At 43.3% G+C, this 22,020-nt stretch overlaps 1 protein-coding gene across 2 annotated transcripts in view; it reads left to right on the top strand.

Moving 5' to 3' along the window:
* SLIT3 (slit guidance ligand 3) overlaps positions 1 to 22,020 on the top strand; it is a 618,579-nt gene that overhangs the window by 582,785 nt on the left and 13,774 nt on the right. For both annotated transcript variants that reach the window (XM_059917657.1, XM_059917656.1), the window contains 2 exons: positions 1,461 to 1,701; positions 3,687 to 3,817. In XM_059917657.1, coding sequence (XP_059773640.1) covers positions 1,461 to 1,701; positions 3,687 to 3,817 — 372 coding nt within the window. The remainder of the gene's footprint in view (positions 1 to 1,460; positions 1,702 to 3,686; positions 3,818 to 22,020) is intronic.

Genomic DNA, 22,020 nt, shown 5'->3' with positions numbered 1-22,020 from the left:
ATGTAGTGTCCTTCCTTGTCTCTTGTAATAGTCTTTGTTTTAAAGTCTATTTTGTCTGATATGAGAATTGCTACTCCAGCTTTCTTTTGATTTCCATTTGCATGGAATATCGTTTTCCATCCCCTCACTTTCAGTCTGTATGTGTCCCTAGATCTGAAGTGGGTCTCTTGTAGATAGCATATATACAGGTCTTATTCTTCTATCCATTCAGCCAGTCTATGTCTTTTGGTTGGAGCATTTAATCCATTTACATTTAAGGTAATTATCAATGTGTATGTTCCTATTACCATTTTCTTAATTGTTTTGTGTTTGTTTTTGTAGGTCTTTTCCTCCTCTTGTGTTTCCTGCCTAGAGAAGTTCCTTTAGCATTTGTTGTAAAGCTGGTTTGGTGGTGCTGAATTCTCTTAATGGGCGCTACTCTTCGTTGTGGTGTGTGGGCTTCTCATTGTGGTGGCTTCTCTTGTTGCAGAGCACGGGCTCTACGCATGCAGGCATAGTAGTTGCAGCACGTGGGCTGAGTAGTTGCAGCACATGGGCTCTAGGGCACACGGGCTTCAGTAGTTGCAGCACATGGGCTCAGTAGTTGTGGCTCGTGGGCTCTAGAGCGCAGGCTCAGTAGTTGTGGTGCACGGGCTTAGTTGCTGTGTGGCATGTGGGATCTTCCTGGACCAGGTATTGAACCCATGTCCCCTGAATTGGCAGGCAGATTCTTATCCACTGCGCCACCAGGGAACTCCTCCAGAACTCTTTTCATCTAGCAAACTGAAACTCTGTACCCAATTAAACAACATTTTCCCGTTCCCCCTCCCCTGGCCCCAGCAGCCACCATTCTTTTTTAATTTATTGGCCGCACCACGTGGCATGTGGGATCTTAGTTCCCTGGCCAGGGATTGAACCCACACCCCCTGCGCTGGAAGCATGGAGTCTTAACCCCTGGACCACCAGCGAAGTCCCCCGGCAGCCACCATTCTACTTTCTGTTTCCATGAGTTTAACCACTCTGGGTACTTCATATGAGTGGAATCAGACAGCATTTGTATTTTTCTATCTGCTTCTTTGGCTTAGTATAATCTCCTCAAGGTCCATCCATACTGTAGCATGTGTCAGAATGCCCTTTTCAAGGCTGAGTGTTATTCCCTTGTGTGTATGTACCCCGTTTTGCTTATCCAGTGATCCATGGCTGGATGAGAATCTGTACTTTCAACAAATTCATCGCAGGCAATTCTGATGACACTGAAATTGAGGACCTATGCTCTAGTCTGACCCCATTATTTTAAAAATGGGAAATCTGGGGCTTAGAGAAGGATCAGGCCTTGCCCCAGTCACTAGCAGGGCTGGAACTAGTCTCAGTTCCCTCTCATGCCATGGTCTCTGCTAGCGGCTCTTTGGCCTAAATAACTTGATGTCTCCTCTCACTGTTCCCCATCTTCCCTCCCCCCATCCTCCTCTCCTCCCTCCCAGCGGGCTCTACTGTGAGCATCCCCCGCCCATGGTCCTGCTACAGACAAGCCCCTGCGACCAGTACGAGTGCCAGAACGGGGCCCAGTGCATCGTGGTGCAGCAGGAGCCCACCTGCCGCTGCCCCCCGGGCTTCGCCGGCCCAAGGTGCGAGAAGCTCATCACCGTCAACTTCGTGGGCAAGGACTCCTACGTGGAACTGGCCTCCGCCAAGGTCCGGCCCCAGGCCAACATCTCCCTGCAGGTGCGCCCCACCCACCCAGCCCTTGGAAGGACCCTAACATGCCCCCAAGCTCTGATTGTTCCTAGAACAGCTGGGATGCCCCAGATCGCAGCAGTCCTGCCCGCTTCCCTACACATCATAAGGGACAACACTCAGCTTGGGGGGACGGGGACCAGCTCTGTCCAGAGGGTTCTATAGACAGCTCGTGACCAGCTCTCACTGCACAGAGCAGCCCCCACTCCAGCCTCATTCATTCTTTTCTCTAGGAAATATTCATTCCACTATTACATGCCAGACACTGTGCACTGGGGATTCAGTGGTGGACAAGACAGGCGAAGCCCCTTGCCCAGGGCAGGATGACAAGAAAAGGGACAATGACAACCCTGGGTGTTGTGGGAGCACATGGGCGGGGCAGTGATCCCAGCCTGCTGGGAAGAATCAGGGAAGGCTCCCAAGAGGCAATGAGAACTAAGCTGAGATCTGAAGGATGAGTAGGAGTTTGCCTGGAGAAGGGCGGAAGGGTGAGGGGCTGATGGTGCAGGATGAAGGGCGGTGGTGCATTCGAGCCTCAGAGATCAGCATGTGCAAAGGCCCAGAGGCACAAGGGAGCAGGGCATTTTTCAGGGAACAGGAAACCATTCAGTATGAACCAAATTCTTTTCCAACTAACTTCTGTCAAGTTCCTTACCTATGGACCTGACTAGTTCTTCCAGACTACATTTCTGGGTGACCTCAATGCTGTTGGGGGGCAGAGAGAGAAGGGAAGGGGTATGATAAAGAGCAGGCCCCTGCCTGTAGGCTCAGTGGGCAGGGGGGACCCCAGAGACACAGCTAGAGGGTGCAGGCCAGTTAGTGGCTCCGCCACATAGCATTCGCTAAGGCCCTTTCTTCCTCTGGTTATGGCCACACTAGCTCAGGTTTAAGCTTATGGAGAAAATATTCATTCAACAAAGATCCACTGGGCATCCACCCCTGCCAGGTACCATTCGAGGCACTGGGGCTGCAGAGATGTATGAAAGTTCACACGGCCTCACCTCGTGGAGCCTACAGTCCAGTGGGCAGGCCTCTGAGATGGGGGTTGACCCCAGGCGCACACAAGAAAGAAGCTCTGGTTGCCATCACTGCCCTCGCCCCTGGTCCCCTCATCGCCCTCCTGCCTTCCTCCCTCAGTCCCAGCCACCCAGGGACGCAAGTGTTACATCCCAATAACCAGAGCAGCACCCAGTGCCCCGGACAGCCCAGTGTCCTATCAGACCCCCTGCTCACCGTCAGCTTCGTGGGCAAGGGCTCCTATGTGGACCTGGCCTCTGCCAAGGTCTGGCCCCAGGCCAACATCAGCTGCTCCTGGGCTGGGCAGTGGGGGCCAAGAGGCTGGTCAGAGAGTCCCACCCCTGGTGCCCTGTGCCTGGCAAACAGACGCCCTCTGGGCAGCAGCTTTGAAACCAGTGCTTCTCAGCCTGGCAACACTTTAGAATCTCCTGGGGCACTTTGTATCTTTGCCTGGCTCTGGCCTCTAGAGATCTGTGTGCAAGTGGTTTGAGGTGAAGCCCCAGACACTGTGTTTTAAAAGATTCCCTAGGTGACACTTAACACAGTGCCTGGTTCATAGTAAACACAGAATTAAGTAGTAACAGGTAGTGTTTTGTTTATAATTATTATTATACTTTATATAGAGACACCAAGGCCCCAAGAGGCTAGATCAGAGCTCGGGGCTCCAGGCATTTTTATATATGTGTACACACACACACACACACACACACATAAAAACATAGCAGCACATAAAGGGGACTCCATAAATATTTGTTGAATTGCTCAATCAGCATTTGCTGGAGCATTAAGTATAGGCCTTCCTTGTGGAAATGAACAGACTAGATAAAGGAGGAAATAAGGACATGAATTCAGATCCAGGGTTCGTTCAGAAGAGGCCACCTGGAAGAGGGCTCTGTGAGGCGGGGACGGGAGAGGTGGGGACTCAGGGGAGCCCTGACCCTCATGACTCCCTCCAGGTGGCCACGGACAAGGACAACGGCATCCTTCTCTACAAGGGAGACAATGACCCCCTGGCACTGGAGCTGTACCAGGGCCATGTGAGGCTCGTCTACGACAGCCTGAGCTCCCCACCGACCACGGTGTACAGGTGAGGACCACAGTCCCGCCCCCATAGCACAAGCCCCCTCGCGCCTGCTTCCAGCACTAGGAGAAGATGCCAGGATGGCTCTGGTGCCGCCTCTCCCTGCCCCCCACACACACACTTTCCGCTGGCACAGAGTGGCAGGTGGGAGCGAGAGAGGCGGTCTCGGAGGAAGAGGCAGTAGTGGAAGGGAGGAAGGCAGACCCCGTGGGGAGATGACACCTCATTACCATAAGATAAATGGCCAGCTGGCTACTGGGCCGGAGCCTGTGCTCCAATGGGGACGAGGCTGCTTAACGAGATGCCCTTTTCAAAATGTCATCCTAATCTTGTATTAGTTTAAGAAAAAAAACAGGGGGAGATGAGCATGGAACTCAAGGGGAAGAAATTCCAGAGCACAGAGGGAGCAGGACTCCTCAAGTGACTTTCAAACCGTTCTAAAGGACAGTTTTTCCTAAACTTCAGTCTTTCCAACCGTCACCCTGATTTTTACATTATCAGTATGTCAGCTGGGCTGTTACCTAACACGCTACCTTACGTCGGCTTTAAATCTGTTCCCTTTTTAAATTTAGCTTCAGCTTGAGTAATATCATCTGTGAAATCACAGCTCTGCTAGTTCAACATGTTAGAATTTTTTCCTACTTCTCAGTAAAATGAATTCTAAACTATTAACATTTAAAAATTATTTTAGTTATAAATATTTTTATAATACTTATAGAAGTAGCTCCTCAAGTGAGAAATGTTTGTCTGTGTTACACTTAAAATCACATAGAACCTCCCGTGAAAGGAGAGCCATTACTTGGGGAAAGCATAGGATGTGAGAGAGACCCACATCCAGAGGCCAGCCCTTCCCCTCTGGAAGCGAGAGCACATTTGATCAGGGTGAGTGAAGGGCAGCATTTTTTCCCAATAACTAAATCCCTTCTTCAATCAAAACTTTACATGGAACTCCATCATATTAAACGCACAGAAGCAAAGCCGCCCTGCAGAGCTGGGGGGAGCCAAGTTTCCTCCTTCACACCAACTCTCACGAAGGCCCCCAGTACGCCTCCAACAAACCCAGTTGAAAACCATTGGTGCAAACCAGTGGTTCTCAAGGTGAAGCCGCAGAGCGGCAGCAGCAGCCAGGAACTTGTTAGAAAAATGCACATCTTCAGACCCCACCCCAGACCTACCGACCGAAGCTCTGGGGTCGGGCCCAGCCACCGGTTTTAAGGAGCCTCTAGGTGATTCTGAGAAGTGCTAGCTTACCCACGAAGGCTTCCTGGAGAAGGAGCCATTTGCAAGGGGTCTTGAAGAATTTGTGTGATCTGGGAGAGCAGTGGGCCGGCAGGCTGGGAGAACAGCAGCGACAAGCCTGAGGGACAATGAAAAGGCAGCGACCAGAGCAGAAGGGTCACGACAGAGGGTGGCAGGAGGCAAGACCAGCCAGGTTAGGACAGCAGGTACCATGGATGTCCCGGGAGCCTCAGAGTTCCCTAGAGCCAGGGCCTCCTAACATCTCTGTTCCTGGGGCTGCTGGTCATGGGTGAAGTGCAGGGGAGAGAGAGCCGGGGGCGGGGCCAGGGCAGCCCTACATAAAGCCTGGGGCGTCAGACGCATCTGGCCTTGGCCAAGTTACTCCACCTCTTGCCTCCGTGTTCTCCCCGGTGTGCTGTGCGTGACAGCACCACGTCCCTCCAGGGGTGTTCCTGGGGGCTGGGGGTTGAGAAAGCACTTCGCAAGTTGAGCCTGTACGTGGGCAGGTGAAGGACAGAAGGTGACAGCCAGACTCTGGAGCAGCTGGGCTCTGTCCAGAGCTTGGGGACCTTCCCCGCCCTTCCCACACTGATGTTAGCTGTTGGTTTGGTAGAGAGGTGTGTTGTTGGTAGGAATGTTGGAACGCTCTGCTGTTGTCTTAATCAGGGTGGGAGGAATGAATCAGGAACCCGGAGAATTGCCATCTCCAGCCCTTGTCAGGGAGTCAGGTGAGAGTTAGCAGGTGGCCCTGGGGAGACCCCCGGCCCCTTCTCTTACCCATGGGAGGAACCAAGTAAAGGATGTCCCTGCCAGGATCCTCATGCCAAGCCTGGTGACAGATATTTAGTGCCCTTCAGCCCCAAATCCTAAAGGGCCCAAGTGTCTTAAGAATCTCGTATTAAAAATGGTTTTGCGGGAACTGCCCTGGTGGTCCAGTGCCTAAGATTCCAAGCTTCCAATGCAGGGGGCGGGTTTGATCCCTGATCGGGGAACTAAGATACCACGTGCTATGCAGCGCAGCCAAAAAAAAAAATGGTTTTGCATCCAAATACTTTTCTCTTGGCAGCCCTGCTTTTGCCCCAACACTGCACGCTTTCACACACCTCAGTAACGTCTCTCAGGCGTTGTTACTGAATCAGGGCCAGGTGCTTGCCACTCAAAAATCAATACTCGAGAGAGAGAGGCAAATGTTGGTAGAAAGGAAAGTTGCTTTTAATCAGAATGCTGGCAATCTGGGGAGATGATGGACTCAGTGTCCCCCAAAAACCACATCGGAAGATTCCGCTTGGCCGTGAAAGTTTTTAAAGGGAAAAACGGAAGCAGTCTCAGTTAATCATCGAGACGGGGGGGTCACAGTCATCACCATCTCCTACTATGTGCAGACCTGTCGACTTCTTGTGATTTTTCTTTAGATGCTATCTTGCTTTGTTTGTGAGATTACTGAAGGGGAAGCTAGTGAAGAGATCTGGTCATCTGTTAATTACTTATTCATTTCTACTTCTTTGATCTATGGAAAGAACCAACAGATTAGGCAAAGTATTATGCGATCAAAAGATCTGAAAGGTGTGCTTCGGCTGGAGATGAGTACAACATGGGGGTGCAAGTTTAAGGTTAGTGACAAGACAAAGGGGGCCTCCTGCACAGAGCTCTTGCCTGCCAGAAGCTGCTTACAGCACCTCGTGTGGGTCCTGGGCTGGGTGTAGGAGCCACAGCGTTCAGGAAAACACGATCCAGGGAGGAAGGCAGACATGTAAATAAGCAACTGTTGCCTGAGCAGGATAAAACAGGTCTCACAGGAGACGCCAGTGCATGCTGTGGGCACAGTGAAGAAGCAGCAGATGGCTGGTTGTGCTTAGAGGACCAGGAAAGCCTCCCTGGAGGAAGAGGTGATGTTTGAGCTGAGACGTGAGCTGTGGCTCGTGAGCATTTCCGCAGGCTGAGAAGTGAGGAGGCTCTGGGGAAGGGGAGACTCCATCGGTACGCAAGGAGGCCATGCCGGGGTTAACAGAGGGCACGGGCCCAGCTGACCAGCAGCTGATGGGACCAGGAGGCCATCCCAGCCTCACAATGAGATCTCCTCCTCAGAGTCACAGCAGCGAGCTCCGGCCTCCAAAGCCTCAGAGCCAGGGAGGCAAACCAAGGCTGGTCTACTCAGGGGAGGTGGTGGCCTGCAGACTTCTGCCCACCGCGGCCCCCAGCAGGGATGTACAGGCCTGGAGCAGCTGGGTTCCGTGCCCTCCTTCCTGGGGGTGCCCAGCGGGAGTCACAGGTGGTGAGGTTCTATTCCAGGCCTGAGGGAAATACACAAAAACCCACCCAAGCCCTACCTGCCCTGGAATGGGGACAGACTGCACTGTTCCTCACTTCCAAGATTTGTCTGAGGAGCAAACTCCCCTGCCTGCAAGGCCCAAGGGGCTGAATGAGCTGACAGACTTGGGGGAAATGAGGTGCAATAGGGAGTGGTGGGGACTGTGGTAGCCTGGAGGGTATGGCTCTCACAGATGCAGCTGTGTGGGAAAGCGGATTCTCAAAAGAAGCTAGAAATTCAGGGTTTCTATGTAAAATGCTTCAGGGCTTAAATGTTGGCCATTTTAAAACACCCCAGGAGACCTCTCTTTGGCAAGCAGTGCATGCTCCCTTTGTCTTAATTACCACTAAACCCATCCATTGCCAGGTTTTTTTCTGATCCGCAAGCCGCGGACGTGCGTCATCACTCCTGTTTTAGAGATGAGAAACTTGATGTTCAGTTCAGATGCATCCTTGGCACAGAGGCCAGGAAGTGGCAGAGCTGGGATTTAGATCCAGGCCAGGCTCCCACCAGAACCCGCTCTCCCACATGCTGGGGCATGAAAGGCGGGGCCTAGAGAGGGAGTATGGCCCTGCTCTGATGGTCCAGGAGTCCGGGGTTGCTGCGGTGCGGGCTGAGGTCTCAGGCTGCTGCCTGACCGGAATCCCGGGAACTCTTTGTGAGGCTCTGTCGCCACCTACTGGTCACACCTCAGCATCCAGGTGAGCACGCCTAGCGCATCGAGGAATGACCATTCGTCCCAGGGTGGTGTGGGGTCCTGTGCCTTGGGAGCTTGGATTTGAGTCCTGCTTCTACCAGCCCCACTTTAAGACTTCAGACTAGACACAGTCTCTGAGCCTTGGGTCTCATTTCTAAAATGGAGGAAAAATGGTACATCCCACCTGGGGGTTGTTAGGGTTCAATGAGAGAATGCAAGTACCCAGCCTAGTTCAGCTCTCAACACATGTCTCCTCCCCCCGGCCCCCAACAATTGTTATTAAAAGCAGAAGAGAACTCTATGGGCCACTCTTGGCCAACATATGTTCTCACGCCAGTCCCAGACAGGGGCCGCCCAGCCTGGCTCTGGCACCGCCAAAGCTTCCCACCTCCCAGTTGATGCAGGTTCATCGAGCTTAGAGGGTAACAACGAAGACTGTCAGAGCCCCTCTCTCCCCTGAAGTCCCTGAGTGTCTTTCCAGGAAACTAATTACTGGGCCCTGGAACCACAGTTGGATCATCTCTTTTAGAGTTCAGAGCAGGTTGGTTTTGAGTTTGTTTTCCTTTTCCCAATTTTCTTCTCTTTTGTAGCAGCAAAGCCATTTTTCCCATCCATACTTCAAAGGCCAAGATTTAAAATACATAAATAAATAAAAGTAGAAATAGAACCATTGTGATTTGCAAAGTGGTGGTGAGAAATCAGAACCTTCATCACCGCCCACATCAAACCTACAGGGACCCCATTTGAAAACCACCAGCTTTAGGCATTATTTCCAGGAGACCCTGGTTAAAATATGCCAGGAGGAAGGTAACCTATTAACCCACAAGCACCTACTGGCACAGACAAGGTTATGGGAAGTTTCCATTTGGAATCAATGCTTAATTTTTTTAATTGAGATATAGTTGATGTGTAACATTATATTGGTTTCAGGTGTACAACAATGATTCGATATTTGTGTATATTGTGAAATGATCACCACAGTAAGTCTAGTTAACATTCATCACCATATATAGTTATAATTCTTTTTCTTGTGATGAGAACTTTTAAGATCTACTGTCTTAGCAATTTTCAAATATAGAATATTATTAACTGTAGTCACCATGCTGTATATAACACCCCCAGGACTTATTTGTCTTATAACTGGAAGTTTGTACCTTTTGACCCACTTCACCCATTTCGCCTACCCCACCCCCACCCCTGGCAACAACCAGTCTTTCCTCAGGTTTTTTCATTTTGTTTTGTTTTACAATAGATTCCACATATAAGTTAGGTCATATAGTATTTGCCTTTCTCTCTCTGACTTATTTACTTAGCATAATGCCCTCAAGGTCCATTCATGTTGTCACAAATGGTAAGATTTGCTTCTTTTTTATGGCTGAATAGTATTCCATTGTACATACATATATACCACATTTTCTTTATCCATTCTTCCACTGATGGACACTTAGGTTGCTTCCATGTCTTGGCTATTGTAAGTAATGTTACAATGGACGTGGAGGTGCAGATATTTAGTAAGTGTTTTTGTTTCCTTCAGATAAATATCCGGAAGTGGAACTGCTGGATCATATGGTAGTTTTAAGTTTTTGAGGAACCTTTATACTGCTTTCCATAGTGGCTGCACCAACTTACATTCCCTCTAATAGTGCACAAGAGTTCCCTTTTCTCCACATCCTCATGAACACTTGTTATCTCTTCTCCTTTTGATAGTAGCCATTCTAACAGGTGTGAGGTGACGTCTCATTGTGGTTGGGATGTACATTTCCCTGACACTTAGTGATGCTGAGCACCTTTTCGTGTACCTGTTGGACATCTCTATGAATTCTTTGGGAAAATGTTTATTCAAATCTTCTGCCCATTTTTTTAATCAGTTTTTTTGGGTTTTTGCTGTTGAGATGTATGAGTTCTTTATACATTTTGGATATTAATCCCTTATCAGATATATGATTTGCAGATACTTTCTCCCATTTACTAGGTTGCCTTTTCATTTTGTTGATGATTTCCTTTGCTGCCCAGAAGCTTTTCAGTGTGGTGTTGTCCCACTTATTTTGTTTCTTGTGCTTTTTGGTGTCAAATCCAAAAAATCATCACCAAGACAATGTCAAGGAGCGTACCACCTATGTTTTCTTCTAGGATTATGGTTTCAGGTCTTATGTTCAAGTCCTTAATCCATTTTGAGTTAATTTTTGTGTATGGTGTAAGATAGTGGTACAGTTTCCTACTTTTGTATGTGGCTGCCCACTTTTCTCAGCACCATTTGTTGAAGAGGCTGTCCTTTCTGCTTTTTATATTCTTGGCTCCTTTGTTGTAAATTAATTGACCACATATGCATGAGTTTATTTCTGGACTCTCTATTCAGTTCCATTGATCTATGTGTCGGTTTTTATGCTGGTATTACACTATTTCAATTACTATAGTTTTGTAATATATATAGTTTGAAATCAGGGAGAGTGATGCCTCCAGCTTTTTCTTTCTCAAGATTGCTTTGGCTGTTCAGAGTCTTTTATGGTTTCATTCAAATTTTAGGATTGTTCTATTCCTGTGAAAAATGCCAAAAGACTTTTGATAGGGATTGCACTTAATCTGTAGATTGCTTTGGGTAGTACGAACATTTTAACACTACTGATTCTTCCAATCCATGAGCACTGAACATCTTTCCATTTATTTTTGTCTCCTTCACTTTCTTTCATCAATGTCTTAACAGTTTTAAGTGTACAGGTTTTATATCTCTTCAGTTAATTTTTTCTATGTATTTTATTCTTTTTGATGTGATTATAAATGGGATTGTTTTCTTAATTTCTCTTTCTGATAGTTCACTATTAGTGTATAGAAATGCAACTGATTGCTTTTTGCTTTTTTAAATTAAAGTATTGTTGATTTACAGTGTTGTGTTAGTTTCTGGTGCACAGCAAAGTGATTCAGTTATGTGTATGTATAGGTGTGTGTGTCTGTGTATATATATATTCTTTTTCAGATTCTTTTCCCAGATAGGTTATTATAAAATATTAAGTATAATTCTGTGTGCTATACAGTAGATCCTTGTTATCTATTTTATATATAGTAGTGTGTATATATTACTCCCAAATTCTTAATTTATCCCTCCCCCTGCACCTTTCCCCTTTGGTAACCATAAGTTTGTTTTCTATGTGAGTCTGTTTCTGTTTTGTAAATAAATTCATTTGTGTCATTTTTTTTAAATTCCACATATAAATGATAGCATATGATATTTGTCTTTCCCTGTCTGACATACTTCACTTACAGTGATAATCTCCAGGTCCATCCATGTTGCTGCAATTGGGATTATTTCATTCTTTTTTATGGCTGAGTAGTATTCCATTGTATATATGTACCACATCTTTATCCATTCATCTGCTGATGCACATTTAGGTTGCTTCCATGTCTTGGCTATTGTGAATAGCACTGCAATGAACACTGGGGCTGCAGTGAACATGTATCTTTTTGAGTTATGGTTTTCTACGGATATATACCCAGGAGTGGGATTGCAGGATCATATGGTAGTCCTATTTTTAGATTTTTAAGGAACCTCCAAACTGTTCTCCATAGTGGCTGTACCAAGTTACGTACTCACCAACAGTATAGAAGGGTTCCCTTTTTTCCACACCCTCTCCAGCATTTATTATTTGTGGACTTTTTGATGATGGCCATTCTGACTGGTGTGAGGTGATACTTCATCATAGTTTTGATTTACATTTCTCTAATAATTACCAACATTGAGCATCTTTTCATGTGCCTTTTGGCCATCTGTATGTCTTCTTTGGAGAAATGTCTATTTGGATCTTCTGCCCATTTTTTGGTTGGGTTATTTGTATTTTTGATATTGAACTGTATGAGCTGTTTGTGTATTTTTGAGATTAATCCCTTGTCAGTTGCATCGTATGCAAATATTTTCTCCCATTCTATGGGTTGTCTTTTTATTTTGTTTATGGTTTCCTTTGCTGTGCAAAAGCTTTTAAGTTTAATTAGGTCTCATTTGTTTATTTTTGGGTTTATTTTCATTACTCTAGGAGACGGTGCCAAAAAGATATTGCTGTTATTTATGTCAGAGAGTGTCCTGCCTATGTTTTCCTCTAGGAGTTTTATAGTATCCAGTCTTACATTTCAGTCTTTAATCCATTTTGAGTTTATTTTTGTGTATGGTGCTAGAGAATGTTCTAATTTCATTTTTTTACAAGTGGCTCCAGTTTTCCCAGCACCACTTACTTAAGAGACTGTCTTTTCTCCACTGTACATTCTTGCCTCCTTTCTTGTAGATGAATTGACCATAGATATGTGGGATTATCTCTGAGCTTTCTATCATGTTCCACTGATCTATAAGTCTGTCTTTGTGCTGGTAAAATACTGTTTTGATGACTGTAGCTTTGTAGTATAGTCTGAAGTCAGGGAGCCTGATTCCTCCAGTTCCATTTTTCTTTCTCAAGATTGTTTTGCTATTCAGGAGCTTTTGTGTTTCCATACAAATTTTAAAATTTTTTGTTCTAGTTCTGTGAAAAATGCCATTGGTAATTTGATAGGGATTGCATTGAATCTGTAGATTGCTTTGGGTAGTATAGTCATTTTCACAAAGTTGATTCTTCCAATCCAAGAACATGGTATATCTCTCCATCTGTTTATATCATCTTTAATTTCTTTCATCAGCGTCTTATAGTTTTCGCAGTACAGGTCTTTTGTCTCCTTAGGTAGGTTTATTTCTAGGTATTTTATTCTTTTTAATGTGACGGTAAATTGTTGTTAGTGTATAGAAATGCCACAGACTTCCGTGTATTAATTTTGTATCCTGCAACTTTACTGAATTCACTGATGAGCTCTAGTAGATTTCTGGTAGTGTCTTTAGGGTTTTCTATGTATAGTATCATGTCATCTGCAAACAGTGACAGTTTTACTTCTTTTCCAATTTGGATCCCTTTTATTTCTTTTTCTTCTCTGATTTCTGTGGCTATCTATGTTGAACAAAATTGGTGAACGGGACTTCCCTGGAGGTCCAGTGGTTAGCACGCCACACTTCCACTGCAGGGGACGTGGGTTCAATCCCTGGTCAGGGAACTAAGATCCTGCATGTCACTCTACGTGGCCAAAAAAAAGAAAAAGAAAAAGAAGAAAAAAAGTGTTGAGAGTGGACATCCTTGTCTTGTTCCTGATCTCAGAAGAAATGCTTTCAGCTTTTCACCATTGAGTCTGATGTTAGCTGTGGGTTTGTCACGTATGGCCTTTATTATGTTGAGGTAGGTTCCCTCTATGCCCACTTTCTAGAGAGTTTTTATCATAAATAGGTGTTAAATTTGTTCAGAAGCTTTCTCTGCATCTTCTGAGATGATCATATGGTTTTTATTCTTCAGTTTGTTAATGTGGTGTATCACACTGATCGATTTGCAGATACTGAAAAATCCTTGCACCCCTGGGATGAAAGCCACTTGATTATGGTGTATGATACTTTCAATGTATTATTGGATTCAGTTTGCTAGTATTTTGTTGAGGATTTTTGCACCTATGTTCATCAGTGATATTGGTCTGTAATTTTCTTTTTTTGTGGTATATTTGTCTGGTTTTGGTATCACGGTGATGGTGGCCTCATAGAATGAGGTTGGAAGTGTTCTTTCCTCTGCAATATTTTGGAATACTTTCAGAAGGATAGGTGTTACCTCTTCTCTAAATGTTTTGTAGGATTTGCCTGTGAAACCGTCTCGTCTTGGGCTTTTCTTTGTTGGGGGTATTTTAATCACAGATTGAATTTCAGTACTTGTAATTGGTCTGTTCATATTTTCTATATCTTCCAGATTCAATCTTGGGAGATTGTACCTTTCTAAGAATTTCTACATTTCTTCCAGGTTGTCCATTTTATTGGAATATAGTTACCTGCAGTAGTCTCTTATGGTGCTTTGTATTTTTGTGGTGTCAGTTGTAACTTCTTTTTCATTTTTGATTTTTTTTAATATAAATTTATTTATTTTTGGCTGTGTTGGGTCCTCGTTGCTGCACGTGGGTTTTCTCTAGTTGTGGCGAGCGGGGGCTACTCTTCGTTGTGGCACGTGGGCTTCTCACTGCAGTGTCATCTCTTCTTGCAGATCACGGGCTCCAGGTGCACAGGCTTCACTAGTTGTGGCAGGCAGGCTCAGTAGTTGTGGCGCACGGGCTTAGTTGCTCTGCGGCATGTGGGATCTTCCTGAACCAGGGCTCAAACCCATATCCCCTTCATTGGCAGGTGGGTTTTATTTTTGTTTTTTTTTTTATCTTTGGCTGCATTGGGTCTTTGTTGCTGTGTATGGGCTTTCTCTAGATGCGGCAAGCGGGGGGCTACTCTTCATTGAGGTGCGCGGGCTTCTCATTGCAGTAGCTTCTCTTGTTGTGGAGCACAGGCTCTATGCATGTGAACTTCAGTAGTTCTGGCACGTGGGCTCAGGAGTTGTGGCTTGCGGGCGCTAGAGCTCAGGCTCAGTAGTTGTGGCACACGGGCTTAGTTGCTCCGCAGCATGTGGGATGTTCCCGGGCCAGGGCTCGAACCCATGTCCCTTGTATTGGCAGGTGGATTCTTTTTTTTTTTAATCAGTCATCAATTTTATACACATCAGTGTATACATGTCAATCCCAATCGCCCAATTCAGCACACCACCAACCCCACCCCACCGCGGTTTTCCCCCCTTGGTGTCCATACGTTTGTTCTCTACATCTGTGTCTCAACTTCTGCCCTGCAAACCGGTTCATCTGTACCATTTTTCTAGGTTACACATACATGCGTTAATATATGATATTTGTTTTTCTCTTTCTGACTTACATCACTCTATATGACAGTCTCTAGAACCATCCATATCTCAAAAAATGACTCAATTTCGTTCCTTTTTATGGGTGAGTAATATTCCACTGTATATATGTACCACATCTTCTTTATCCATTCGTCTGTCGATGGGCATTTAGGTTGCTTCCATGACCTGGCTATTGTAAATAGTGCTGCAATGAACATTGGGGTGCATGTGTCTTTTTGAATTATGGTTTTCTCTGGGTATATGCCCAGTAGTGGGATTGCTGGATCATATGGTAAATCTATTTTTAGTTTTTTAAGGAACCTCCATATTGTTCTCCATAGTGGCTGTATCAATTTACATTCCCACCAACAGTGCAAGAGGGTTCCCTTTTCTCCACACCTGCTCCAGCATTTGTTGTTTGTAGATTTTCTGATGATGCCCATTCTACCTGGTGTGAGGTGATACCTCATTGTAGTTTTGATTTGCATTTCTCTAATAATTAGTGATGTTGAGCATCTTTTCATGTGCTTCTTGGCCATCTTTATGTCTTCTTTGGAGAAATGTCTATTTAGGTCTTCTGCCCATTTTTGGATTGGGTTGTTTGTTTCTTTAATATTGAGCTGAATGAGCAGTTTATATATTTTGGAGATTAATCCTTTGTCCGTTGCTTCGTTTGCAAATATTTTCTCCCATTCTGAGGGTTGTCTTTTTGTCTTGTTAATGGTTTCCTTTGCTGTGCAAAGGCTCTGAACTTTCATTAAGTCCCATTTGTTTATTTTTGTTTTTATTTCCATTACTCTAGGAGGTGGATCAAAAAATATTTTGCTGTGATTTATATCAAAGAGTGTTCTTCCTATGATTTCCTCTAAGAGTTATTTTTTTAATTTATTTTATTTATTATTATTATTATTATTATTATTATTATTATTTTGGCTGTGTTGGGTCTTCGATTCTGTGCGAGGGCTTTCTCTAGTTGCGGCGAGTGGCGGCCACTCTTCATTGCGGTGTGCAGGCCTCTCACTGTCGCAGCCTCTCTTGTTGAGGAGTACAGGCTCCAGACATGCAAGCTCAGTAATTGTGGCTCACGGGCCCACTTGCTCCGCGGCATGTGGGATCTTCCCAGACCAGGGCTCGAACCCGTGTCCCCTGCATTGGCAGGCAGATTCTCAACCACTGCGCCACCAGGGAAGCCCTCTCTAAGAGTTTTATAGTGTCCGGTCTTACATTTAGGTCTCGAATCCATTTTGAGTTTATTTTTCTGTATGGTGTTAGGGAGTATTCTAATTTCATTCTTTTACATGTAGCTGTCCAATTTTCCCAGCACCACTTATTAAAGAGACTGTCTTTTCTCCATTGTATATCTTTGCCTCCTTTGTCATAGATTACTTGACCATAGGTGCGTGGGTTTATCTCTGGGCTTTCTATCTTGTTCCATTGATCTATGTTTCTGTTTTTGTGCCAGTACCATATTGTCTTGATTACTATAGCTTTGTAGTATAGTCTGAAGTCAGGCAGTCTGATTCCTCCAGCTCCGTTTTTTTCCCTCAAGACTGCTTTGGCTATTCGGGGTCTTTTGTGTCTCCATACAAATTTTAAGATGATTTGTTCTAGTTCCGTAAAAAATGCCATTGGTAATTTGATAGGGATTGCATTGAATCTGTAGATTGCTTTGGGTAGTATAGTCATTTTCACAATATTGATTCTTCCAATCCAAGAACATGGTATATCTCTCCATCTGTTATTATCATCTTTAATTTCTTTCATCACTGTCTTATAGTTTTCTGCATACAGGTCTTTTGTCTCCCTAGGTAGGTTTATTCCTAGGTATTTTATTCTTTTTGTTGCAATGGTAAATGGGAGTGTTTCCATAATTTCTCTTTGAGATTTTTCATCATTAGTGTATAGGAATGCAAGAGATTTCTGTGCATTAATTTTGTATCCTGCAACTTTACCAAATTCATTGATTAGCTGTAGTAGTTTTCTGGTGGCATTTTTAGGATTCTCTATGTATTGTATCCTGTCATCTGCAAACAGTGACAGTTTTACTTCTTCTTTTCCAATTTCTATTCCTTTTATTTCTTTTTCTTCTCTGATTGCCTGGCTAGGACTTCCAAAACTATGTTGAATAATAGTGGTGAGAGTGGACATCCTTGTCTTGTTCCTAATCTTAGAGGAAATGCTTTCAGTTTTTCACCGTTGAGAATGATGTTTGCTGTGGGTTTGTCATATATGGCCTTTATTATGTTGAGGTAGTTTCCCTCTATGCCCACTTTCTGGAGTTTTTATCATAAATGGGTGTTGAATTTTGTCAGAAGCTTTTTCTGCATCTATTGAGATGATCATATGGTTTTTATTCTTCAGTTTGTTAATATGGTGTATCACATGGATTGATTTACGTATATTGAAGAATCCTTGCATCCCTGGGATAAATCCCACTTGATCGTGGTGTATGATCCTTTTAATGTGTTGTTGGATTCTGTTTGCTAGTATTTTGTTGAGGATTTTTGCGTCTATATTCATCAGTGATATTGGTCTGTAATTTTCTTTTTTTGTAGTATCTTTGTCTGGTTTTGGTATCAGGGTGATGGTGGCCTCAGAATGAATTTGGGAGTGTTCCTTCCTCTGCAATTTTTTGGAAGAGTTTTAGAAGGATGGGTGTTAGCTCTTCTCTAAATGTTTGATAGAATTCATGGCAGGTGGATTCTTTTTTTTTTTTTTTTAAACATCTTTATTGAAGTATAATTGCTTTACAATGGTGTGTTCGTTTCTGCTTTATAACAAAGTGAATCAGTTATACATATACATATGTTCCCATATCTCTTCCCTCTTGCATCTCCCTCCCTCCCACCCTCCCCATCCCATCCCTCTAGGTGGTCACAAAGCACCGAGCTGATCTCCCTGTGCTATGCGGCTGCTTCCCACTAGCTATCTATTTTACATTTGGTAGTGTATATATGTCCATGACACTCTCTCACCCTGTCACATCTCACCCCTCCCCCTCCCCATATCCTCAAGTCCATTCTCTAGTAGGTCTGTGTCTTTATTCCCGTCTTGCCACTAGGTTCTTCATGGCCTTTTTTTTTTCCCTTACATTCCATATATATGTGTTAGCATACTGTATTTGTTTTTCTCTTTCTGACTTACTTCACTCTGTATGAGACTCTAACTCCATCCACCTCATTACAAATACCTCCATTTCATTTCTTTTTATGGCTGAGTAATATTCCATTGTATATATGTGCCACATCTTCTTTATCCATTCATCCGATGATGGACACTTAGGTTGCTTCCATGTCCTGGCTATTGTAAATAGACCTGCAATGAACATTTTGGTACATGACTCTTTTTGAATTATGGTTTTCTCAGGGTATATGCCCAGTAGTGGGATTGCTGGGTCGTATGGTAGTTCTATTTTTAGTTTTTTAAGGAACCTCCTCCATACTGTTCTCCATAGTGGCTGTATCAATTTACATTCCCACCAACAGTGCAAGAGTGTTCCCTTTTCTCCACACCCTCTCCAGCATTTATTGTTTCCAGATTTTTTGACGATGGCCATTCTGACCACTGTGAGATGGTATCTCATTGTAGTTTTGATTGGCATTTCTCTAATGATTAATGATGTTAAGTATTCTTTCATGTGTCTGTTGGCAATCTGTATATCTTCTTTGGAGAAATGTCTATTTAGGTCTTCTGCCCATTTTTGGAACAGGTTGTTTGTTTTTTTGTTATTGGGCTGCATGAGCTGCTTGTGAATCTTGGAGATTAATCCTTTGTCATTTGCTTCATTTGCAAATATTTTCTCCCATTCTGAGGGTTGTCTCTTCATCTGGTTTATGGTTTCCTTTGCTGTGCAAAAGTTTTAAGTTTCATTAGGTCCCATTTGTTTATTTTTGTTTTTATTTCCATTTCTCTAGGAGCTGGGTCAAAAAGGATCTTGCTGTGATTTATGTCATAGAGTGTTCTGCCTATTTTTTCCTCTAAGAGTTTGATAGTGTCTGGCCTTACACTTAGGTCTTTAATCCATTTTGAGTTTATTTTTGTGTATGGTGTCAGGGAGTGTTCTAATTTCATACTTTTACATGTACCTGTCCAATTTTCCCAGCACCACTTATTGAAGAGGCTGTCTTTTCTCCACTGTATATGCTTGCCTCCTTTACCAAAGATAAGGTGACCATATGTGCGTGGGTTTATCTCTGGGCTTTCTATCCTGTTCCATTGATCTATATTTCTGTTTTTGTACCAGTACCAAACTGTCTTGATTACTGTAGCTTTGTAATATAGTCTGAAGTCAGGGAGCCTGATTCCTCCAGCTCGATTTTTCGTTCTCAAGATTGCTTTGGCTATTCGGGGTCTTTTGTGTTTCCATACAAATTGTGAAATTTTTTGTTCTAGTTCTATGAAAAATGCCAGTGGTAGTTTGATAGGGATTGCATTGAATCTGTAGATTGCTTTGGGTAGTAGAGTCATTTTCACAATGTTGATTCTTCCAATCCAAGAACATGTATATCTCTCCATCTATTTGTATCATCTTTAATTTCTTTCATCAGTGTCTTATAATTTTCTGCATACAGGTCTTTTGTCTCCTTAGGTAGGTTTATTCCTAGGTATTTTATTCTTTTTGTTGCAATGGTAAACGGGAGTGTTTTCTTAATTTCACTTTCAGATTTTTCGTCACTAGTGTATAAAAATGCAAGATTTCTGTGCATTAATTTTGTATCCTGCTACTTTACCAAATTCATTGATTAGCTCTAGTAGTTTTCTAGTGGCAGTTTTAGGATTCTCTATGTATAGTATCATGTCATCTGCAAACAGTGACAGCTTTACTTCTTTTCTGATTTGGATTCCTTTTATTTTTTTTCTTCTCTGATTGCTGTGGCTAACACTTCCAAAACTATGTTGCATAATAGTGGTGAGAGGGGGCAACCTTGTCTTGTTCCTGATCTTAGTGGAAATGGTTTCAGTTTTTTACCATTGAGGACAATGTTGGCTGTGGGTTTGTTATATATGGCCTTTATTATGTTGAGGAAAGTTCCCTCTATGCCTACTTTCTGCAGGGCTTTTATCATAAATGGGTGTTGAATTTTGTTGAAAGCTTTCTCTGCATCTATTGAGATGATCATATGGTTTTTCTCCTTCAATTTGTTAATATGGTGTATCATGTTGATTGATTTGCATATATTGAAGAATCCTTGCATTCCTGGGATAAGCCCCACTTGATCATGGTGTCTGATCCTTTTAATGTGCTGTTGGATTCTGTTTGCTAGTATTTTGTTGAGGATTTTTGCATCTATGTTCATCAGTGAAATTGGCCTGTAGTTTTCTTTCTTTGTGACATCTTTGTCTGGTTTTGGTATCAGGGTGATGGTGGCCTCGTAGAATGAGTTTGGGAGTGTTCCTCCCTCTGCAATATTTTGGAAGAGTTTGAGACGGATAGGTGTTAGCTCTTCTCTAAATGTTTGATAGAATTCGCCTGTGAAGCCATCTGGTCCTGGGCTTTTGTTTGTTGAAAGATTTTAAATCACAGTTTCAATTTCAGTGCTTGTGATTGGTCTGTTCATATTTTCTATTTCTTCCTGGTTCAGTCTCGGCAGGTTGTGCATTTCTAAGAATCTGTCCATTTCTTCCAGGTTGTCCATTTTATTGGCATAGAGTTGCTTGTAGTAATCTCTCATGATCGTTTGTATTTCTGCAGTGTCAGTGGTTACTTGTCCTTTTTCATTTCTAATCCTATTGATTTGAGTCTTGTCCCTTTTTCTCTTGATGAGTCTGGCTAATGGTTTATCAATTTTGTTTATCTTCTCAAAGAACCAGCTTTTAGTTTCATTGATTTTTGCTATTGTTTCCTTCATTTCTTTTTCATTTATTTCTGATCTGATCTTTATGATTTCTTTCCTTCTGCTAGCTTTGGGGTTTTTTTGTTCTTCTTTCTCTAATTGCTTCAGGTGCAAGGTTAGGTTGTTTATTTGAGATGTTTCCTGTTTCTTGAGTAGGCTTGTATTGCTATAAACTTCCCTCTTAGCACTGCTTTTGCTGCGTCCTATAGGTTTTGGGTCGTCGTGTCTCCATTGTCATTCGTTTCTAGGTATTTTTTGATTTCCCCTTTGATTTCTTCAGTGATCACTTCGTTATTAAGTAGTGTATTGTGTAGCCTCCATGTGTTTGTATTTTTTACAGGTCTTTTCCTGTAATTGATATCTAGTCTCACAGCATTGTGGTCGGAAAAGATACTTGATACGATTTCAATTTTCTTAAATTTACCAAGGCTTGATTTGTGACCCATGATCTATCCTGGAGAATGTTCCATGAGCACTTGAGAAAAATGTGTATTCTGTTGTTTTTGGGTGGAATGTCCTATAAATACCAATTAAGTCCATCTTGTTAAATGTATGATTTAAAGCTTGTGTTTCCTTATTTATTTTCATTTTGGATGATCTGTCCATTGGTGAAAGTGGGGTGTTCAAGTCCCCTACTATGATTGTGTTACTGTCGATTTCCCCTTTTATGGCTGTTAGCATTTGCCTTACATATTGAAGTGCTCCTATGTTGGGTGCATATTTACAATTGTTATATCTTCTTCTTGGATTGATCCCTTGATCATTATGTAGTGTCCTTCTTTGTCTCTTGTAATAGTCTTTGTTTTGAAGTCTATTTTTTCTGATATGAGAATTGCTACTCCAGCTTTCTTTTGATTTCCATTTGCATGGAATATCGTTTTCCATCCCCTCACTTTCAGTCTGTATGTGTCTCTAGGTCTGAAGTGGGTCTCTTGTAGACAGCATATATATGGGTCTTGTTTTTGTATCCATTCAGCCAGTCTGTGTCTTTTGGTGGGAGCATTTAATCCATTTACATTTAAGGTAATTATCGATATGTATGTTCCTATTCCCATTTTCTTAAATGTTTTGGGTTTGTTATTGTAGGTGTTTTCCTTCTCTTGTGTTTGTTGCCTAGAGAAGTTCCTTTAGCATTTGTTGTAAAGCTGGTTTGGTGGTGCTGAACTCTCTCAGCTTTTGCTTGTCTGTAAAGGTTTTAATTTCTCCATCAAATCTGAATGAGATCCTTGCTGGGTAGAGTAATCTTGGTTGTAGGTTTTTCTCCTTCATCACTTTAAGTATATCCTGCCACTCCCTTCTGGCTTGCAGAGTTTCTGCTGAAAGATCAGCTGTTAACCTTATGGGGATTCCCTTGTGTGTTATTTGTTGTTTTTCCCTTG

The sequence above is a fragment of the Balaenoptera ricei genome, chromosome 3, assembly GCF_028023285.1.
Source record: "Balaenoptera ricei isolate mBalRic1 chromosome 3, mBalRic1.hap2, whole genome shotgun sequence".
Lineage (NCBI taxonomy): Eukaryota > Metazoa > Chordata > Mammalia > Artiodactyla > Balaenopteridae > Balaenoptera > Balaenoptera ricei.
This window is presented reverse-complemented; position numbering and strand designations above follow the sequence as displayed.